This window comes from Protopterus annectens, chromosome 1.part0 (genome assembly GCF_019279795.1).
Source record: "Protopterus annectens isolate FY-2018-M chromosome 1.part0, PAN1.0, whole genome shotgun sequence".
NCBI classification, from domain to species: Eukaryota; Metazoa; Chordata; order Ceratodontiformes; family Protopteridae; genus Protopterus; species Protopterus annectens.
In genome coordinates this window covers 465,888,547-465,910,074 of record NC_056725.1, presented here as the reverse complement: position 1 = coordinate 465,910,074, position 21,528 = coordinate 465,888,547, and the positions used below count along the sequence as shown (strand labels likewise).

The 21,528-nt window shown below is 40.7% G+C and overlaps 1 protein-coding gene across 2 annotated transcripts in view; it reads left to right on the top strand.

The window, feature by feature from the left end:
* KDM5C (lysine demethylase 5C) overlaps positions 1-21,528 on the top strand; it is a gene marked incomplete at its 5' end in the record, with an annotated part of 2,556,543 nt that overhangs the window by 994,959 nt on the left and 1,540,056 nt on the right. For both annotated transcript variants that reach the window (XM_044060510.1, XM_044060501.1), the window contains 1 exon segment: positions 20,372-20,553. In XM_044060510.1, coding sequence (XP_043916445.1) covers positions 20,372-20,553 — 182 coding nt within the window.

Here is a 21,528-nt window from a genome sequence, read left to right as displayed (position 1 = left end):
ACTTGGATGCTTTCAGAAAACATCTTTCAGCTATTGAAAAAATGTGTTCTGTTTTTATTGTCCACTTAACATTTTCCATAGAAACGTGAGAACCAGATGCACATTTGCATTGGCTACAAACTTTTGTAGCACTATGAACATTTATTTGCTAAAGGAGAATGTGTCCCCTATATTCAGTGTTTTTTATTTACTTCCACTTAAAACATGTTATATGAAGCCAAGGGACTTAATCGGTTATTCCCCCATGCAAAAGTAAGAAAAAGCATATCAATTTCACCTATGTCATCTGTATACTTTTACAACCTGTCCCTCCCCTCAACAACCCAAGATTACAGCCTGTTATCTTAATCATGCTTTTGTTCAGGCTTTCTTTTCCTTTTACATTGCAGTGCCTAAAGAAGGAAAAGCAAGGGCAGCGGTTTACTTTAGCATACCTATAACAGGCACACTTAAAATAACTGAAAATACTTTACTGTAAAACATGCAGTAAATGTTATGTTTTGTAAAAAAAAAAAAAAAAATAGTAATATGAACAAAAATTGTTCTACTTAGTTACCCATTTCCTTTGTCTTCTCCTTAATGTTCTTCCAAACATCAATGATATGAAGTAGAGTATATGCTTTGGAGCCCCCCTAGAAGTTTAACAAAGTCAAAAAAGTCCAATATTCCAGGTTTTCTTGTTCAGCCATATTTCACAAATGTGATTGATGCTTTGTAATTCTTCATGTTTTCATTAATTTCAGAGTTGCTAGTTTTCTTCTTAATGATCTCCATCTCCCAGCTCTAGTCTCTGGTTCAATTCCAGTGTACTCCTGGCTCTTCTAGTCCACTCCTGTGCTTTACTACATCTCTCAAGGATTTTCCTTTGGAACATTAGAAAATGTTTCATTGGCATAGTGTCTCTGTGAGCTTTATCATCAGAAGAATAAGATGCAGAACCCTCCTCTTTTTGATAGCTCTCATGTTGGAGAAACTTGTGTATCTCCTGCTTAGGATGTCCTGCGTAAAGAAAATGACTTTGAAACCCCAGGAAAAATATTCTGAAGGATAGGATGGATATAACAGCTTGAATGTCTCACCTGCCTCTTGACATTCCCTGATAGCTAGAATAAATTTACTCCTCCGCCTGGTGAAGAGTGAATAATCATTTTACACAAAAACTCTGCTGTCTTCAACTTTTTAATACTTTGTCCTTCTGCCACAGTTTTGTCTAAGATTCAATTCTTTTTGCAGGTAGGATTGCATTTTTACTATTAGTGGTCTTGGCTAATTTCTCATGGCCAGGTTTGGAGCATACAGACAATGCACCTTTTCAATTAACTTCTACTGTGGAATGCCAGTTGAGTTACTTATTTGTGCTTTCATAAAATAAGTAATTAATTACTTGCTTAACTACTGATTTAAAGCTGGCCTTAAAGGAATACTCTAAAATGGAAAACATTATGCCCTGTTTTAGCCATATGTGCTGCCAGTGCATTTGTAAGGACTTTACAAATGCACTGGCAGTACATATGGCTAAAACAGGGCATAATGTTTTCCATTTTAGAGTTTTACAACTGGTTAAACCTGGTATGAGAAGAGGTAATGTGAATAATTACTTGGAGAATTTGGAAGTGAAATGGATTATAGCGCTGCAAGCACGTACACTTCCAGGGCTTAATGCTAGTATTCCTTTAAGGCCAGCTTTAATTAGTAGAAGGTGAACTTGATTTTTAATTGCATGTGATTTTAACTTGCATAAGTGTTTTACTTGGAGTTGTTTTTTATATGGATCTGATGAAGTGGTAACCCCACAAAAGCGCTCATCCTTTTGTAATAAAGAAGTGTTTTAGGACCTTTTTTGGCTTTTTCTCATCTTTGTTGGTGTGCTCACATCTTGTTTTTAAGCGTGGATTTTTGTTGTTTGTGAGCCACCTTTGGCAGAAGTGTGTACTGTTTATTTCATTTTGTTTCATTTTTAGATTTGCCTCAGCACATGTCTCCAGCTATACTCCCTGTTTTGGATATTGTAGATGATGTCTTCTTGGAGTCCAGTCTTACTGCTGACACCTTACCACCAGCTCCTAGAAAACCTGACTGGTAGTACAGAGTACCGGACACTCTCAAATTTCTCTGTAAGAATCCTACTGCGGATCCAGAGACCATTTCCCAGGAACTTAAAGGCATTAAGGCTACTACAGCCAAAAAACGCTGTCCCTTCAGACAGGGATTCTAGAGCTTTAGACAGATGGGATAAGAAGGTGTATACCTCTGCAACTCTTGCCATCAGGGTTTTGAATTGCCAGCTTCACATGTTGAACTGCCAGCAACATATTATGGAACTAATTAAACAAAAAATGGTGTTACTTCCAGAGTGTGCAGAAAATAAAGATTTACAAGAGTTAATACATTCTGCAAACCAAGTTAGTAAACATACTTTGCAGTGTGGGTTTGATGCCTTAGATGCACCTTGCAGGACTGCTGTCACTGGGTCTGTATTGAGATTGTATTCTTGGCTAAAGGAACAAGTCTTGCCTGATCATGTCAAACAAAATTACTAGATGCTCCATTAAATCAGGAGTATTTGTTTGGCACAAAAGCAGAAGTTCTTAAAAAGATGGAAGAAAAAGCTAAATTTATGCAAACAGTCAAAGATTTCTTACAGGTGCAACCACCTAGATTCAGTAGGCACTGGCCTTCAAAAAACTGGTCCTTTCTAGTCCCTCTCAGGCCTTCTCAGTCCAAACCCAGGGGAAACAGGCCACCAAGACTGCAGTCTCAGGGTATGCAACGATCTAAACAATGGAGTGTTTCCACCTCAAAACCAGTGAGTGTTAAGCCACCCCTGTGTGGAAAAAAGTTCACAGTGACCTTACAATTATCCTTCCCAGCCATGCCCAAGTATTTGCGCCCTAGGAGGAAAACTCGCCCTTCATGCAAAAAACTGAATGTCCATTACTCAGGACCGATGGTTTCTAAACATTGTGTCCCAGGGGTACAGATTTTACTTTCACTCACTACCAACTCCAGACGGGTTGCCAGACCTTCCTCCAAACCAGTGGGCAGAGGCTCAATAGCAAATACCTTCCCTTTTGCATGTCAGGGCTATTCAGCCTGTTCCAGTCGAACAAAGGGGACAGGGTTTCTACTCCAGACTGTTCCTGGTGCCCAGAAAAGAGGGCTCTTGGCACCATATCCTGGATCTATCTATTCTCAACACCTTTCTGGTGGTCCCAAAATTCAAAATACTTGCACTGCAACAGCTTCTTCCTATGCCAGCCAAGGATGCCTGGTTAGTCACCCTAGACTTAAAAGAAGCTTATCTGCACATCCCCATAAGGGAGTCTTGCGGGAAGTATCTACGTTTCAGGGCAGGGTCTATGCACTGTCAGTTCTCTGCAATTCCCTTTGGCTTATCTACTGCGCCAAGAGTATTCACAAAATGCCTAGCTCCAGCCATTGCATACTGCAGGCAGAGAAATACTCAAATCTACCCATACTCGGACAATTGCCTGATTCAGGCGGACAGTCAGGAATTGCTACTTCAGCACCTGGCATTTGTAAAAGGACTTCTAACTTCACTGGGATACACCATCAACAAAAATAAATCACAACTGTTGCCCAGCCAACAAATTGTATTCCTGGGAGCAAGCTTGAACATAACTTCCTAGATGGCATTCCTCACTCCAGAAAAGCAGGTCCATTTGACAAACTATTTCATACTAATGGCCAACGAAACCCAGCTATCTGCAAGGAAAATACTGCAAGCCCTAGGGTTCATGGCCTCATGCATTCTGTTAATTCCATATACAAGACTGCATATGAGGAAACTTCAATGGTACTTGAAAAAGTCTCTGGTGTCAACATTCTCAGGACCTGGAAACAGTGATTCCTATCATACCTTGTCTAAGGACAGAGTTCCTTTGGTGGGCAGAAGCATGCAACCACAAGTTCCTTTCACTCAACCCCTCGCCGCCCAAATCCTGACAACAGACGCATCAGACTATGCATGGGGGGCTCACATGGCAGGCAAATGCATTCAAGGCAAATGGAGCGTAGAACAAATTCCCCTGCATATCAGTCAAAAAGAGATGCTAGCTGTACAGAATGCTTTGACAGTCTTCAAATACCTTATCCTTCCAGGACAGCTCCTGATAAAGACAGACAACACCACAGTTACGTGGTACATAAACAAGCAGGGCGGAACTCATTCTTACCCACTCTGCAGGTTAGCCATGACTCTGTGGAACACAGCCTTGCGCATCCAAGTGCATCTACAAGTTCATTTCCTGCCAGGCAAGAAAAATTCACTGGCAGACGACTTAAGCAGAAATCTACTGGACCCTCATGAGTGGAAACTGGACCCCGACTCATTCAAACTTGTAACCCGGAGGTGGACTTTTTGCCTCCCCCCAAAACCACCAATTGAGCAAAGATTGCACCAGGAACCCTCATAGCAGAGCCTGGAAGGTGGATGGCCCTATCCTTTACATGGGAAAACCTCTCAATTTATGCCTTTCTTCCTCTGCCCCTCCTCTCGAGTACTACTCGAGATCAAACAGGGCAGGCCAAGGGCAATCCTTATTGCACCAGACTGGCCAAGCCAGCACTAGTACCCTCTCCTATGCAGTCTGACAGCAGTGCCACCCTGGCACCTACATCACACACCTTCCCTGCTGTCATAGCAGGAGGGACAGATTTTGCATCCACGGCTGCAAACCCTAAACCTTGCAGCCTGGCTTATTCCCTAAATGCACCACCAGCATCCCTCAGCAAACAGGTGCTGGGCGTCATCCTTGAGGCCAGAAGGCCTAGTACTAGGAAATCCTATGCTGAAAAGTGGAAAAAATACTTTTCTTGGAGTCAGTCTCAAGGAAAGGACACAGCTGTGCCCAGCTTACCTCAAGTTCTTGATTACCTAGCAGAGCTGCTCCACAGAGGCCTGTCCTTCTCATCCCTTAAGAGTCATGCCTCTGCCATCTCAGCTCGTTATAAAACTGAGCCTCCTCTCTTTTCTCACCCTGTCATCAAACAGTTCCTGAGAGGAGCTAATAATTTAAGGTCCCCTAGGAGAGCTCCCACCCCAACCTGGGATCTTAACTTTGTATTGGAGAAGCTCACACCCCCCCCCCTTCTTTGAACCTGCTGCGTCAGCAGTTAAAATTCCTCTCTTGGAAAACAGCCTTACTTCTAGCTATTCCTTCAGCAAGAAGAGTGTCTGAGTTACAGGCACTAATGGCGGTGGAGCCCTTCATTATTTTCCATGCTGACAGGGTTTCCATCAGGACTAACCCATCCTTTATGCCCAAAGTGGTATCCAGTGTGACTCTAAACCAATCCATCCATTTGCCAACCCTTTTCCCTAATCCTCAGAATAAAGGGGAAAGGATCTTGCACTCTATGGACATGCACAGACAGCTCAGGTTCTACCTTGACACAGGACTAAGCCTTTCAGAAAATCTGACCAGGTGCTAGTCAGCTTTGCTACAGGGGCAGAGGGCAAGGCCATTTCAAAGCAAACCATTTCCAAATGGATAGCACACTGCATCCATTTCTGCTACAAGCACCATGGAAAACCTACCCCTCTGGAGATCAGAACTCATTCCACTAGAGCTACTTCAACCTCTACAGCATTTCTCAGGGGAGTCCCTACCAGGGACATCCTGGAAGCTGCAACCTGGAGTTCTGTACACACCTTCAGCAAGCATTACCACTTGCCTATTTTTTCTAAATCCAGAACTGGATTTGCTACAGCAGTCTTCCAAGGCCTGCTAGCCAGCCCTAACACCTCTTGACTGCCTCCACCCTTTCTCAGCTTTGGGAATCAACCCACGTGTTATGACTGCAACAGTGAAACACGAAGAACAAAGTACAGTTGTGTACACTTAACATAAATGTAGATGTTCGAGTGTATTCATTGTTGCAGACCTGGTTTCCCTCCCTCCATCCCCCCTGGTTTTCTACATCCTTTCTACCTATCCTATTTATGGACATCTTTTATGGCAAGGGTATTTACTTTTTACTGGAGGTGTTCCACACCAAGTAATAGCTTCCTATTTTGGGGGCTCCTGACATCTGGGGCAAGAAAAACTGATGTAATGGTGTCTGCTGTATATTTTATACACCTGACGACCTGACGGCAACCAAAGCAGAAATCCCAAGACTGTGGTATTCGGGCCGACTGAGGGTTACCTGCAGGCAGATAACCCAAGTGTGATGACTGCATCAGTGAATACACTCAAACATCTACATTTCTGGTAAGTGTACACAACTGTACTATATCCTTCTCTTCCATGTTGCAGTATTCCTTCCCACCCACCTACCCCTCCTGTTATGCAGCATTTCCCTTTCTGGATGGCACAGGACTGACATTACCTTTGCTAGGACTGGTTCTGACTGTAGATTACAATTCTGAGGGCTGAGGTGTGCAGATGTCAATTTTATGGCCCAAGTTGTGCTAGCCATGTCAGATGTCCCATGTACTGTGCAGTGACTGAAAACATATACTGGCCGGACGTTAGAGTAGCAAGAGGAGACAACTCATATGTGATGAATACTGCAACATGGAAGAGAAGGACATCTATGGTTATGGTAAGGTTATGGTAAGGTTTTACACAACTTTTCTTTCTATTAGCTCTTTTGAATTGCCATTTAAAGCTTCTCCTTCACTGTTTTGCTTGTTTTAATCAGATCTGTACATATTTGGCTTATTTTGTTCTTCTGGATTACTTGAAGTCATGTCTTGCACTAAAGCTGGAGCTTGAACCTCTTTTTGCTGGACAGCTGCAAGATTCTTCCTAGTCAGTGTTTACCTTTTGTGGTTGATTTTTTTGTTTTTTCTGATTCTTTAAATTTCTTTGCTGGCATCCAGGCTGTGCACTTCCAGTCAATGACTGAAATGTACACAGAAAGACAAAGTCACTGGCTCTTTTTCCTGAGTTTCTCTCTTCACACTGGGAGAGCTGAATTTAAGCTGCTACTCCATGCACAGCAGTCTTGGAAGTCCCAGGACTCTCCATTTAATAGTATATATTTTTTTTCCTTTTTGCTTATACCATTAAGGCAGTTTATGCACAAAGACGATATGGAAAGTGTAGATATTGTGGTACAAAGCTATTGCTCATCCCTGTTATACATGACAGTTTTTTGAATGCGTATTTCCAACTTTTGTGTTACATGGACACAGTTTGCCAGGCTGATCTTTTGTACAGTTTCTTTTCATCTTCATTTGTACTTGTATCACATTTTCAAGACTTTGATTTAATGAAAATTGTCAAACAAAAAAACTATATCCATTTTTAGAGCACCCCATCCCCTGTTAACTTAGAAACACACAGCTGTCTAGAGCTTCAAAAAATTGTTTACCCCTCCAGATAGGAACAATTTCCCAAAATCGACCACTGCACCCACTGGCATTACCTAAATTACTCATGCTAAGGCAAATGCTACTACCTTGTGTTCCCACTTATACTGTTATGTATTCTTTTCTTTTTCCACTTCCAGATATTTGCTTTAAGAAAAGAATAACTTTTACTCCTAAGAAAATGTATACTGGCTATCTTTAAATAAAAATAAATTGTACACTGTTCTATTGAAGGAAAACTCTGCCCTCTCATACCATTTAACTCGATCCTTAAGTTTCTTCTCTCCCTACAGTATGGTTCCAGTATTGCGTAGGTACCAGAAACCTGCTTGTACTTTTTAAAACTTTCATTTCCTTGCCTTGGAATCAAAGGAAGGGATATCCCACCTACATTTTTTTAAGATTAACAACTTACAAACTTTGCAGAGGAATTCGTCTCCACCTGTATGATGTACCACAGACACGGATCAGTCTGTAGTTTACCCTGTCAGTACTGCTGTCAATCTTGGGCAGTTAATCCTGCTAATGTCAGGAACAGGATCTGCTATAAAAAAGACAAAAAGCTGTGGAACTGTTTCCGCTGTTTTTATTGCAGAGGAGGAGAACACTCGCCTTTCATAGCAAAACAAAGCAATTAGATCAGTCAGGAGTTTAAATGCAGTTGTCACCTCCTCTGACAAATTTACATAAGCAGCAACACAGTATTGAAATGCTAAGCTTTAAATGTTCGTTATTTATAATTTATGTGTTAAGATAACTTAAATGTAGTATCATAGATTTCTGTGACATTTAGAGAAGTCTGAACATATTTTTTTTATAAAGTGTCAACACATTTATCATTTTAAGCCCCCCCCCCCCCCCCAAATGCAGAAAGAAAGAAGTGGCAACCGTATCAACTAGGTGCACTGATACTGTTCATAAAAAGTATTTTTTTATGCTTTTTGTTGTGACCTCCTTCCAGAGGGGCATGCATATCTGGTACACACAGATCCATGGTAAGAGATTCCCACTGGCTTTGAGTCAGTTATTACACTAGTAGATATTGATGGCAGCCTTAACATGCAGCTGAATTTACTTCAACATATATTTACTATGTGCCCTTACATTAAAAACATTAAGAAAAGAAAATCAGAAATACCCAGCTGTGTTTAAATGTGTGCACACACATACACATATCTGTGTGCATTTGTGTAGACCCACACAGTTGCACAAAATTTCCATTTTTGATGTGTTTTTATTTAAAGGCCATGAAGTTCACACAGAAGCATACAGTCTGCGCACACAAACTTTGTGTGTGTTTGTGTGTGTGTGTATATATATATATATATATATATATATATATATATATATATATATATATATATATATGTGTGTGTGTGTATGTGTATATATACAGTGGATATAAAAAGTTTACACACCCTGTTAAAATGCCATGTTTTTGTGATATAAAAATGAGACCACAATAAATCATTTCAAAACTTTTCCCACCTTTATTGTGACATATATACATATATCACTATCACACATTGGCTGTGTTGCACATGCAATCTTTCAGTGTGTTTGTCAGTATTTTTTTTCTCTCTGTATTAATAAATTAATTTATTACTTGTTATTATCTTTACTAAAGCAGCCCAAGTCATGGCTGGAAGTCTTGGGGCCAGTTCACTTTTCTGTTTACCAAAGTATAAATAAATGCTGAATAGAAAAAAGGGGGTGACAATGACAGAAATAATTAAGCAACTAATAAAGCACATTTTAATTCTGTATCATTCGTGAAAGAGAAATACTTCCCATTGAAAGCACTGAAAAGTAGCAGACAGACTTTAGATTCCTGCTACTTGTTACTTGTACATGATACAGCAGGGACTATTTCCGACCGTGAGGTCTTTCAGATCTTTTAGAACTGCAAAAGAATCCCTTTACAAAGTCCTGCTATTTACCTACTTTCTTTTGCTGGAAGTAGCTAACAGTTATTTATAACATACAACAAGCTCTGACAGGCACATAAATAAGGCTCAGTCGGGGAAGTAGAATTAGCTCCGTTACAGAAGGTGTGTTAGATGACGGTGCTTCACAGTCCTGCCATTCTGTCTTAATGGCATGTGAAAACGACACCACATCCATATGTCTAGCATGACTCGTATAAAGAGGACATGACATTTATTCTGGGAAGAAGGAATGAAAGTAAGAAAAGAAGATCATATTACCAAGGCAAACCCCGTCATCCACCATTTTGAGGGGAAACATTAAAATTTTAAAAGAAGCACTTGGAGTGATTTTGAAACATTAAAATAGCTCAGAAAAGAAAGATACAATAAAAAAAAACAATGTTTTTGAGTTCTAAGCTTGAGTTTTCCTTTAAGTGCAAGTAAAGTATTAAGATTGATAGGGATGATGTTTTTTTTCTTATCCAGAATATTTGTGGTACCATAATTTCAAACTTGAGTTTTCACTTAACTAATTGCCATTGTACTGTTCAAATTTTGCATTTCCCTCAGCAGTGAATGCTCAAACCTCTCAGTATTAATTGCTTGCACTGCAGGCAGCCTGTCTCTTTGTAAAAGTATTCTGCAGTGAATTTTTGTAAATTTAACTCGAAACAGAATGTACAGTTACCTTCAGCTCTGGGCATCTTGACTCCCACTGAACATTTGCAATAAAAAAAGGAATACCTTTGAAGATGTTAGAAACTTAGCAGTTTTCACCGCTGTCATAATTTTGTTGTATTTTTTAAGCCTACCTACTTAGAAAAACACTTGATCTGATGTTGTCATTCTTCACTTAATCCTTGACTGTGGGTGCATTTCCGTATCTCAGAACGAACTCTGCCGTTTATTCCAGCGTGCACCTTCCAAAAACTCTCAAGCTTAGCTGTACCCAGAATGCTCCTATCAAGATTACCCCAGTTCTTGTTTGCCGCTTTAAGTGCCTGACGAGTTCCTTTCCTGTCATCTCTCGAGCTAGCCTTTTCTTATAACTGTATTTTCCTTTTTTCAAAAATGTTTAAGTACTTGCTTCCTAAATCTTTATTCACTTACCCAGCTCCTCTTTCCTTAACATGAGTAGTGTTTTTCTCCTGCATTCCATTGTTGGTAGTTCTCACTCCTTTTTGCTTACCTTTACGGTAATCTTCTGTACTATTGTTGGTATCCCCTTTCCCTCTATTTGCTGCTATGGTAAATCTTTTGTACCATCATTGGTACATTTTCTTTCTGTACTTATTAAAAAAAAAAAAAAAAAAAAAAAAAAAAAAACTTTTTAGGCTTTTCTTTTCTCCTCTCTGTCCTTGTGCTTGTGTGAGTGCCATTTGACATGGCTGAGAAGACTAAAGATACTTCTGTTTTCAAGAGGTGCCAGAAGTATGATTGCAAATTGCCTAACTCAGACGGACACTCCTTGTGTGTCTACTGCTTGGGCCCGTTGCACCTTCAAGAAGACTGTGCCACCTGTCATGGCTTTAGTCACCAGGCCCTCATAGAGGAAAAATAAGCATCTTGAAAGGCCTTATAAAATCCAGCTTTGATGAGGCTATATCTGTAACTTCCAAGACTGTTGTTAGCTACCCTTCTTCTTCCTCCCCATCCAGACATGAAGGATCTAAGAGGAGGAACTGCTTGGTCCTGACAGTCTTGTCAGAACTGCCTATTAGGAAGACCAAGACTTTGCCGGCTTCTTTTTTACATAGCACAAGCAGAAAACTATAATTCAAAGTGAAAAGGAATGATGCTGACACAGGGAGGAAGCTCAAGAAATAAGGAGAGATTGGGATTTTGGATGCAAACTCTTAAGGAGAACAACCAAAATCATACAGAATATATTCATAAAATAAGGGAGTATTCTAAGAACCAAACCAGCACGAGAATGGAGAAAAGAGATTTTGCCGATAGGGTTGACTGTGATCAGTGATACAGATAATAAGCAAGAGGGGGCTGGAATTTATTGGAGAAAACTGGCAAAGGAACCAAGGTATTGGGAGCAAATAACTAGAAATGGAAAGTTAGTAGAATGGGAAGAGGCCAATAATGTATTTGGACTGCAGGTTAGAGATTGCCTTCCCTATCAAGGATTGATGTCAGAGTATAGGTAAAGAGAAAGAAATAGGGGGCTCTTAAATGAAAGGCCTGCACTAGTAGAGTTTTTAATATAATTTAGAACAGAAGCTGACATTAAAGGAATAATTAGTAAAGCATATAAAATACTGCATGATAATTAAACAAATCAATCAGTGGAGCTTAGGATTGGGAAGAGAGACTGGATAAGCAATTCACAAAGAGACAATGGGCGATATATGTATATCTCCCAAATATGCTACAAAATCTAGAAGATTTAGGATCTTTGCCTGGAGGTGTTTACATAGGTATTTTTATACCCCAAGTAGACTCCAAAAGAATTTTTCCTCAGGTGGATAGCAAATGTTGGAGGTGTGACCGGCAAGAAAGAGGTAGTTGGGAATATATTTTTTGGAAGTCTGATGAGCTGGCAGGCTTTTGGGATTCCCTGCTAAGTGCTCTGTAGGAGATGTTGGGTGAGCAGATTGGACTGACTAAGATGATTTTTCGAGTTATGCTACAGAATCGGAATTGCCTAGACATAGTAAAGCCTTGCTGAGTCTAATTATGGTGGCTGCCAAAAAAGCAATTACTAGAAAATGGAAATCAATGTCTAGACCAACTTTACTAGAAATAGTGAGTATAGTAACAGAGGTAAAACTGGAATTGGGATCTTTAGAAAAGGGAAGGCGCAAGCTACATAGGAAAAAAATGGAAATTGTGGGAACAGTATATGCAGAGCAAGAATGAGGTTTAAGAGGGAGTATATAATGCTTAACTGACTGTGTAAATGTAATAAAGATGTTATGGGGGGACTTTCCTGTTTCTCACAGTTTCGGCTGTGCCGTTGTTGCCGATCTCTGCACCAATAATTCTAGCACCTACTACTAACTTGTTTCAGATATTTTCCCCCTCCTCCATTCCACTGGTGTCAGAACTGAAGGAGTTTTCATTTAAAGATTTGCCCCACACAAAATTTTCTCCTAGAATAGATCCCTTTATAGACCAACCTCCAACCCCAATTTTGGACAGATTCCGGTCTTCTTCAATACGTTCCACCAAGAGCCTCACAGAGTCCAGTGTTTTGAGGCTGGTGGGACCAGCTCCTGGTGGCAAGGGGATTAGCCACTTGTTCAATTCCTAGCACTTCTGGCTCTGGAACTTTACTCGTCTCGAAACCGGTTCTCCTTCCTCTTCTGACTACAACTGAGCCTTCTGAGTGCCTGGTTGCAACAGTCCCAGTGTCTACTGTATTGGTGGAAGTGAGATCTTTTTCTCCAGCGACGATGACTACCCTGAGCTCTTCAGTTCTTTTGGAACTGGAGAACCTCTCTGGATCGGATCTTCGTTGTCGGTTACAGGGAGCATGGATTGACATGGATGTCTGAGCTGTCCATTCTTCTGGGGCTTCAGCGGACACAAATTCAACTCTGGCTTCGAAGTGGGTACCTCAGTGTGGGATGGGACCATGGTTTCAATGGAGTCTATTCCGGGCTCCCATCCCTCTACGGGGGAGGGCTGCTTTTCAGGTCATGGAGAGGGTCTTGTCTGGTACGGACTCAGTCAATACCTCTCTTATTGAAACAGCATCCCTGCCCTTTGTCTCACCCAGAGCTACTTCCAACCTCCACCTTGTGGCAGCAGACATGGAAACCTCAGGAGTCAACCACAGCAGTCCTATCCTTTTCAGACACCACCCTGGCCTATCCCACCAAGAAGGGTACACCTGAAGAGAATGTGCAAGAGGAAGCACTTAGACTCCCCTGAAGAGTCTTGCACAGAAGATACTGACTTTAATGAAAGGAAAGGCTTCCCAAAGTCACCCCCAGAAGATGTCTCATTCAGTGACATTCTAGAGATCCTGAACAGAGGGTTGGCTGGACTTCCCAACAGCCTTCCTCAGAGGAGTCGGTATACCTGGAGTCTTTCCATGCCCGGCCATCTACTTCTTGGATCTCTCTGTCTGCTGATCTAATTAAGTTGATTGCGCAGCAGGCTTGTAAGATTCCTGATTCCATCGAGCCAGTCCCCAAAAGATCAGATGACATTTTGTCATCTCCCGCGGATCAGCAACATTGAGCTAAATGGGTACCAGTAGATGCCATGGTGACTGTGATAGCCACTAAAAAGGAACTTGCTTATGAAAGTCCTACTATCCAGCCTCCTAATAGAGTCTGTGATGATGGGTAAATTCGATGAAGCACATGTATGCTTCATTGACCTTCATGCTTAGGTCCTTGAACTTCATGACACATTTCACCAGGCTTCAATGAGATCTGATAAAAAAAGCTATGAGACAACTCAGGAACCATAGCTGAAGGGGTTCAGGAGAAAGTAGCTTCCCAAGTGGCAACCCTTGATTCAATATGTAATTCGTCCGTGAGGCTTACTGTACATACAGCTGAAGGGACGACTCTGGCAGCAGGTTCTGGCATAGCCATGAGACACCTGAATGTGCTTATGTGAGTTTGTGGAGCCATATAAGTCGTCTTTCGTCAATGCTTCTTTTGACAGAACTTCTCTTTTTGGCCCCAAAGTTAGAGACCCCTTATCGGATGTGAGAAGAATGGAAAGATCCTTTCTGCCATGGGAGTATGCTTTTCCACTCCTCAACTGCCCCTACCAGGAACCAGAGGAGGGGAAGCTATGGTTCAAAATGTCCCAAGGGCCTTTCCAGGGCTCACATGGTAAAAACTCCTCCAGGGCAGAAGGGGAAGTTAAAATGTGTGCCATGGAAAGGCCCTTGGGACTTTTAAAAATGTTCCAAGGGCCTTTCCAGGGCTCACATGGTAATGACTCCTTCCAGGGTAGAGGGGGAAGTTACAGTAGAAGACGCCATGCTGGAGGCAGAGGTGACCCGCAAAATCAGGTTTCCAGGGATTTGTTCCCTGGTAACTCCTATCAGCACTCCTGAATGGAGGCCCTTTTGCCGTCCTATGGAGGCAGTCGGGGGATGACTATCCCTGCATCTACCTTCTTGGCTAAACATAACGAACAATTGGGTGCAGAGGATTATAACCAGAGGTTGCAATATTCCTTTTTCAAAAGAATCCAAACAGAGAATCTCAGACGTTCCACCCAGTCACAGGGATGCAGCAGGTATAGAAATTCAAAAACTGTTCGACAAGAGTCATCCAAGCAGTCCGACCAGATAGGATCCGGAGTTTACTCTATTCTGTTTAGTGCCAAAAAAACTGGAGACTGATTTTGGATCTCAGTGTCTTGAACAAGTCAGTTTAACAAACCAAATTCTGGATGGTCACAGTTCAGTCTATACTTTGTTCTTGGGAAAAGATGATTGGATGTGCTCAGTAGATCATTAAGATGCTTATCGTCACATAAAAATAGACAAACTCTCCCGGAGATTTTTGCACTTCCTGCATGGAGCCAGTCGTCATCAGTTCAGACCCCTGTCGTTTGGTCTCACCACAGCCCCCATGGTGTTCACCAAATACATGGCAGTGGTAGCAGCCCACTTCAGACTGCAAGAATTCTGTGTGTTTCCATACCTAAACAACTGTCTCATTACAGCAACCATCAGGCATCTACTGCTGCAGGCAAGGAACTATGTTCTTAAAACTTGCTTCTCACTGGGGATCACTGTAAACTACAAAAAGCCCATCTAGAGTTCACGCAGCATTTAGAGTTCATAGGAGCAGTGTTGGACACAAGCACCTGTGTCACGAGTCTACCCCAAGAATTACTTCAAAGAATAAAGTCACAGGTCAGCAAGATTATTCACAACAGAACAGTGACGGCAAGACTATTACAGAGTCTAGGATCTGTTGCGGCCACCCACCATCACTTTAGAGATGAGGGCAGTGCTCCTAGGACTGCAAGTATTCCAAGAAACTCTCCCCTTGGGAACGATTGTGATCCAAACAGCATGTGAGTGGTTTTGGTACATCAGCAAACAAGAAGAAACCAGATCTTACCCTCTTTATCGAGAAGCACTCTGGTATGGCAATGGGTAATTTCATCCAGCTATTTTCTAATTGCAACACACATTCCCGGCAGCTCCAACATGATTGTGGACAAATTGAGCAGGAGTATCATGATGCCTCACAAGTAGTCTGTCAACCCTTTCATGGCAGGATATTCCATCAGTGGGGCCAGCTCTGCTTCGATCTCTTTGAATCCCCTCTGAACAAGTACATCAGGTACTTTATCCTGATCCTTCCTCCGGGGGAGGCACTAAGAGATGCTCTCCTTTATGATTGGCCCATAGTCTACTTTATGCCTTTCCCGATTCCTCTCATTTCTTGCTTTCTGAAGAAAGCCAGCAGGTCGAAGAACAGGATAATTCTCATTGCTCCTTTCTGGCCTCAGCAGATACGGTTTCTCTTTCTGTGGCCTCACTTAATTTAGAAACTTTGGATGCTGGACCCAGCTTCAGACCTATTCTCCCATCCAGAGGGACTGGTTTATTATTTATTTGCAGTTGGTTTACCAGGATAGTCCATTGGGCCAATAAGAACCCGTTTTCAATTGAGTCCTGGGGAGAAAAGCTCCAAAACAAAGGTTACAAAAAAGATTACAGCAGTTTACAATTTCAGTCATTTGTAGGTTAAAGACAAAGCTTCAAAACAGTGGTAACAAAAAGATTGCAGCAGTTTACAATTTCAGTTATATGTGGGTTCAAGACAAAACAAAGATTAAGCAGTTACAAAGCAATTTTTAGGTTTTATTTTGTAGAAAACCAAGATTTAAGCAGGTGCAATAAAACTTTTTAGGTTAAATGTTGTAGAAAAACAAAAGCATTGCTGTAGTAAATATATAGTTTCTTGAGTGGAATAGTAGGATTAGAGAATTATAAGATGTCATTACAGTTGGCTTATTATTTGGTGTCTGGTAATATATGATATAGTTGCCTGTAGGAAGTGGAGAATAGGCTATGAAGGGTGGGAGCAGGAGCATTCCCATGAGGATGTGAGTGCAGTGATTTTTTAAAAGCAGGGAGGTTGGTGGTGATACAGATGGAGGGAAGAATGGAGTTCCATAGGCGTGCCAGGGCAAAGGACAGGAGGTTTTGTCTTGGAGAGTGAAGGGGTTTGTACAGCTCTATTAGGTTTTGGTTATTAGTCTTAGGAGTCTTTGTGGCAGGTGCATTTTAAAGGTAGAGCTGAGGGAGGGACAGAGGGAGGGATGAAAAATGAGTTTGTGAGCAAAAGTGAGCTGAGTATAGGAGAGATAGTTGGGAAGCTGTAGCCAGTTAAGTTTGTGGAGATGCACAGTGATGGGTAGATGATTTGTGGCTAGTGGCAAATTTGGCAATTTTATTATAACAAGAGGACAGTTTTGTTTTGAGAGATGATTGTAGGTTTGTTAGGAGAGGGGCACCATAAAGGAGGGAAGGGATGAGAAATGTAGTAGCGAGAGTGAGCTTAGTAGATATAGTGAGGAATCGATTGTGTCGGTAGAGCATGCCAAGTTTTTGGTGGGTTTTTTAATGTTTAGTTGTAGGTGGCTATTGAATTTAAGCTGGTCATCAATCTGGACTCCTAGTAGTTTGGTTTCAGATAACAGTTCAAGAGGTGTGTTCTGGCTAGTGATGGAGAAAAGTTTTCTATCAATGGTGTTGGTTTTTGAAGGGGTAAATACCATAAGTTTGGTTTTTGATGCATTGAGTGCTAGATGATTGTCCTTCATCCACTGTTCTGTGGTAGAGAAGGCGTCTTGAGTCCGTTTTAAGAGAACGGGAATGGATGTGGCTGCACAGATAATTGTAGAATCATCTGCATATTTAATAAGTTTAGCATGAGGAATTGAGTGGAAGAAATCATTTATGAATATATTGAAGAGAAGAGGACCCAAAATGGAACCTTGGGGGACATCAGTGCGTGTGTTAAGGAAAGAGGAGATGGCTTTTTTCCACTTGACAGCTTTTTGCCTGTTTGAGAGATAGCTGGTGAACCAATTGAGAGAGGAAGGGGATAGGTTTAGGTTAGATAGTTTAGTTAGGAGAAGGTTGTGTGAGAGAGTATCGAAGGCCTTAGAGAGGTCAAGAAAGAGGGTAGATACAGTAGAGCCAGAATCTCTGGCTTTATTTAGTTTCCAGGAAGGAAATGAGGGCAGTCATGGTGCTGTGACCGGTTCTGAATCCGTGTTGTGTGGAAGTTAGTAAGTTATTATCTAAGAGATAGGGAAGGAGTTGAAGATGGATGCATTTCTCTAGGAGTTTTGATATAGGAGAGAGGATGGCGATGGAACGAAAGTTAGTAATATTGTTATTATTGCCTCCTTTGTGCAAGGGAATGATGAAAGCCCTTTTCCAGAGTTTGGGTGCAAGACCTTCTTGGATAGAGCGATTGATTAGGATGCTGATGGGGAAGGCAATGGCTTCGGCAGCTATGCTGAGGAAGGATGAGGGAATGTTATCGGGGGCATTGGTGCATGGTTTTAGCTTTTGCAGGAGTTTTCTTATGGTAGAAGTAGGAATGGGTTTTAGGGAGAATGGTGGGAGTTGAGAGACTGGAGATGAAGGGGGTGGTGAGGGGGCGATGCAGAAGTAGGGGGTGAGGTGTTATTAGAGAAGTATGAGGTTAGTTTGGAAATAGTCTATGAAAAAAGAGTTGAATTGGGTAGCCAGATCTATATCTAGTGCATTTGGGTCTGGGCTTGGGTTTTCTGCTGAGCCAGGTTTTAGGAGGGTAGTGATGCCTTTCCAGAATTTTTGAGGATTGGTTTTATGGTTGTTTTGGAGTAAGGAGAAGTAATTCTGTCGATCTGCTGTGATAGGCTTTTTAACTGTATTGCGAAGTGGTTCATCTGAATCTTCAAAATTTCAGGCTCACTGTGTGGCTACTCTAGTTCAAATATTGCCAGGCATACTAGCCTTACTGCCCCCATTAAACAAATTGTTCTAGCCTTCCACAAACCTACGACTAGATGATTATGCAGCAGCAAGTGTGTTTGTACAGCCAATATCATATAAATGCTCATAAATCCAGGTTTTAAGAGCTCATTCTGTTTTGCTGACGTAAAAAGCCAGGCATACAGAACAGTTTTCCTTCTGAGAAAACACCTGCAAGTTTGTTATATAATATAAAACCGTACACACTCTTTTTGTAGTACAAGCGCATTGTTTACAACATCCACATGGAGTTGTATCAGACGTCTTTTTATCTTGATCAAAAAATGCATTACTTACCTTTAGCACAACTATTATACTGTATAGTAAGTGCTCTCTCAAATTTTCCTCGTCTTTCTGTGTTATTGGTAGTTAAACCAATACCTAACAGGGTGCATATCTGGACCCCCATTTCTTATACACTTAGCCACATGTGGATTCCTCTAAACTATTCCAATAACCTCTAGCTAAAAACATGTCATTTAGCTTCTTTAATTTGTCCAACACATCATGTTTTTGTGAAGTCATTCTGGCAACCCTAATGCATTGTCCTCACAGTAAACTAATCTTATGTGCTAGAGGATGACGGCCATTAAAATGTAAATAAGAGTTGCAAAAAGTTGGCTTACAATATATATTGGATTTAAATCTACTTGCCATATGCGTAGTGGTGGTATCCAAATAGTTGACTCTTTCCATGGTAAGAGTATGTATGTAAAATGCAGAAAGGTAGAATTGTTCATATATTAAATGAAACCTGGAATACTTTGAGCACCTTCTTCCCTGAGAACAAAAATGTCCTCCAGAAACCTTAAATACAAACATATGTTTTTGGAAAAATTGTTAAACACAAATTGGTTTTCCCATGCTAATAAAACCATGTTAGTATACAATGGGGCACATGCTGATCCCATAGCAACTCTCATTTGTTGAAAATATTCCTCTTTGAAAAAAAAAAAAAGTAGTTATTTTCCAACAGTTGTGCCATCATCTCCACTATTAAGTTGATTTTAGTGTTGGACAGAAAAGTAACATGTCCGACTTTCCCAAAACAAATCCAATCCTTCCTCTTTAGGTACGTCTGAAAATCAATCAATCACATCAACTGTCATAAAAAGAAGATTCTTATTCCATAACTAAGATTTCAGGCACCCTAACTAATCCTATGAATCTTTAAAGTAGATTTTTGTGTTACTTTGAATCCCCTCTCCAAATGCTTGTGTTTCGAGCTGTTCTGCCATATAACTTGGTGCTCAAAGTTTTGGTCCTTCAGCTGTCAATCACCATCTGCTTTTACCACTTCTGCTTCACACTTTCTGTGCCCCTCTGATATTTCACAGTTATACTCTATTTTAATTCAGTTTTTCTGTTAGCCTCCTGGATGTCATTGACACTTCAGCTATCAGTTTTTGTTGAAAGGCATAGTTTGTAAGTTTTGCTGTTTTTAATGGTACATTTCCCAGAGCTGTCACACTACTGTCTCCATCTTGCAATGATATTCTAGAGGAGCAGTTTTGTGAGAGGTGTCACTCTTTTTATCAGTGTCCGACTAAATATACGGATTCTCAGATGTCTGATAGGATTCTGATTGAAAGGAAACTTTGTGTCCCACATCAGCTTTTTCAGACAATCTTGCGCAGGGAAGAACTTGTAATGTTTGTGCTCTTGGAAGTTAGATGACTAGGATCTGACCTTTAGGAAAGTACCACTTTGCGACTATGTTAGAAGCTTCAGTAGGTATGATAAGGGCCTTCACGTCATTATTTACTACTTGGCAAAGAATTTGCCTTTTTGAGCAGTGGATTTTTTGAATAAGATGTATAGTTAATGGGGTACTTTGCAGAATTTCATCTTGTGTACCTCTTTGGTTGATTAGTGTTTTCTGTTAGGAAACTTTCTTATGATGCCTGATTTTATCTGTAATGTGACCTTTTTATATAGTGTTTGTGGCCGACATATTGCTGAATCTGTAACCAAAGAATTCTTTTCATTATAGTGATGCTTGCTTCTGCACGGGTACACTTGTAAGGCCTTGGTGTTTTTAAGATCTGCTGTTCTGATGTTACTATATGTAACTTTATTTTGTGAAGCTTATAACTTCTGTTAATCCTCTTTCTGTATAATTGACAGGAGTATGCAATATGTGGATGGAACCTGAATGTGCTGCCAGTGTTGGATCAGTCTGTCCTCTGTCACATCAATGCAGATATCTCTGGCATGAAGGTGCCTTGGCTGTATGTTGGTATGGTATTCTCAACTTTTTGCTGGCATATTGAAGACCACTGGAGCTATTCCATTAACTACCTCCACTGGTATGTGAAATCATTTTTGTGTCATTTAGTATGACTAACTCAAAGTTTTGCTGTCATCAAATGTAAAAATTGACCATTCTCTATATCAAATTATCTGTATCATGAAACTAGAAGAGCATAGTGCTAAGCGAATTGTGGAGCAGTGGCAATGAAATTTACTTGAAGGCTTTGAATTAACCATTAGAAAAGCACTTCCATAAGTTCACATTCATAATAGGTTGGTTGGTACTTATGCTTCATAATGCTTGAACAACTTTGTTTTTATGGGGATATTGATACTTTGCTGGAAGTACGTGAACTGAAGTGGGAACTATTGCTTGGTCCTGATTTTTCCCTGGGCTTAATGAAGCACTTAACATTAAATCTGCTTTACGTGGGCTCAGGTAAACCCTGAGCAACCTTCCTGCCTTTAATCTTTGTTTTTTAAACTTGTTTCTGCCTTCCTTTGGGTTTGTTTGAATTTTATTACCTTTTATTATCTTTGATAATATTCACACATTGATAGTTTTTTTTTTTAAACCAAGACGCATCAATTTTTCATAGGTAGATTTAATTGTACCTAAAACAGTATATATTGACTCGTACACTGCATTCTTATCATTGCAGTGTTTTTCTAAAGAAGTTAATGCTACGAATAAAAAATGAAAGCGTACAACACAGGTTCTCCTTTTTTGTCTGGCCTGGTACAAGAAGTTTTTATTTGTGTGTGTGTGTGCGCGTATATAAAGAGATAAAGATTTTGTGAGCAAATTTCCTTTGGAGAAAGTTTAAATGAACTACAATGAAGCGCTGTTTGAGTCACTGGAAACTCCATTAAGGTTAAGTTCAGCAAGTTTAAATGAACTATGAAAACCTTTTAATCTCAAGCCCTTTTAACTTAGAGAGCAAGGTGTAAGAAGGAAACAGTTGTATTAAGTTAAATAGTTCTAGTTACAAAGCATCCTTGCAATTCTTTTTGTCCATTTAAGCGCTTTT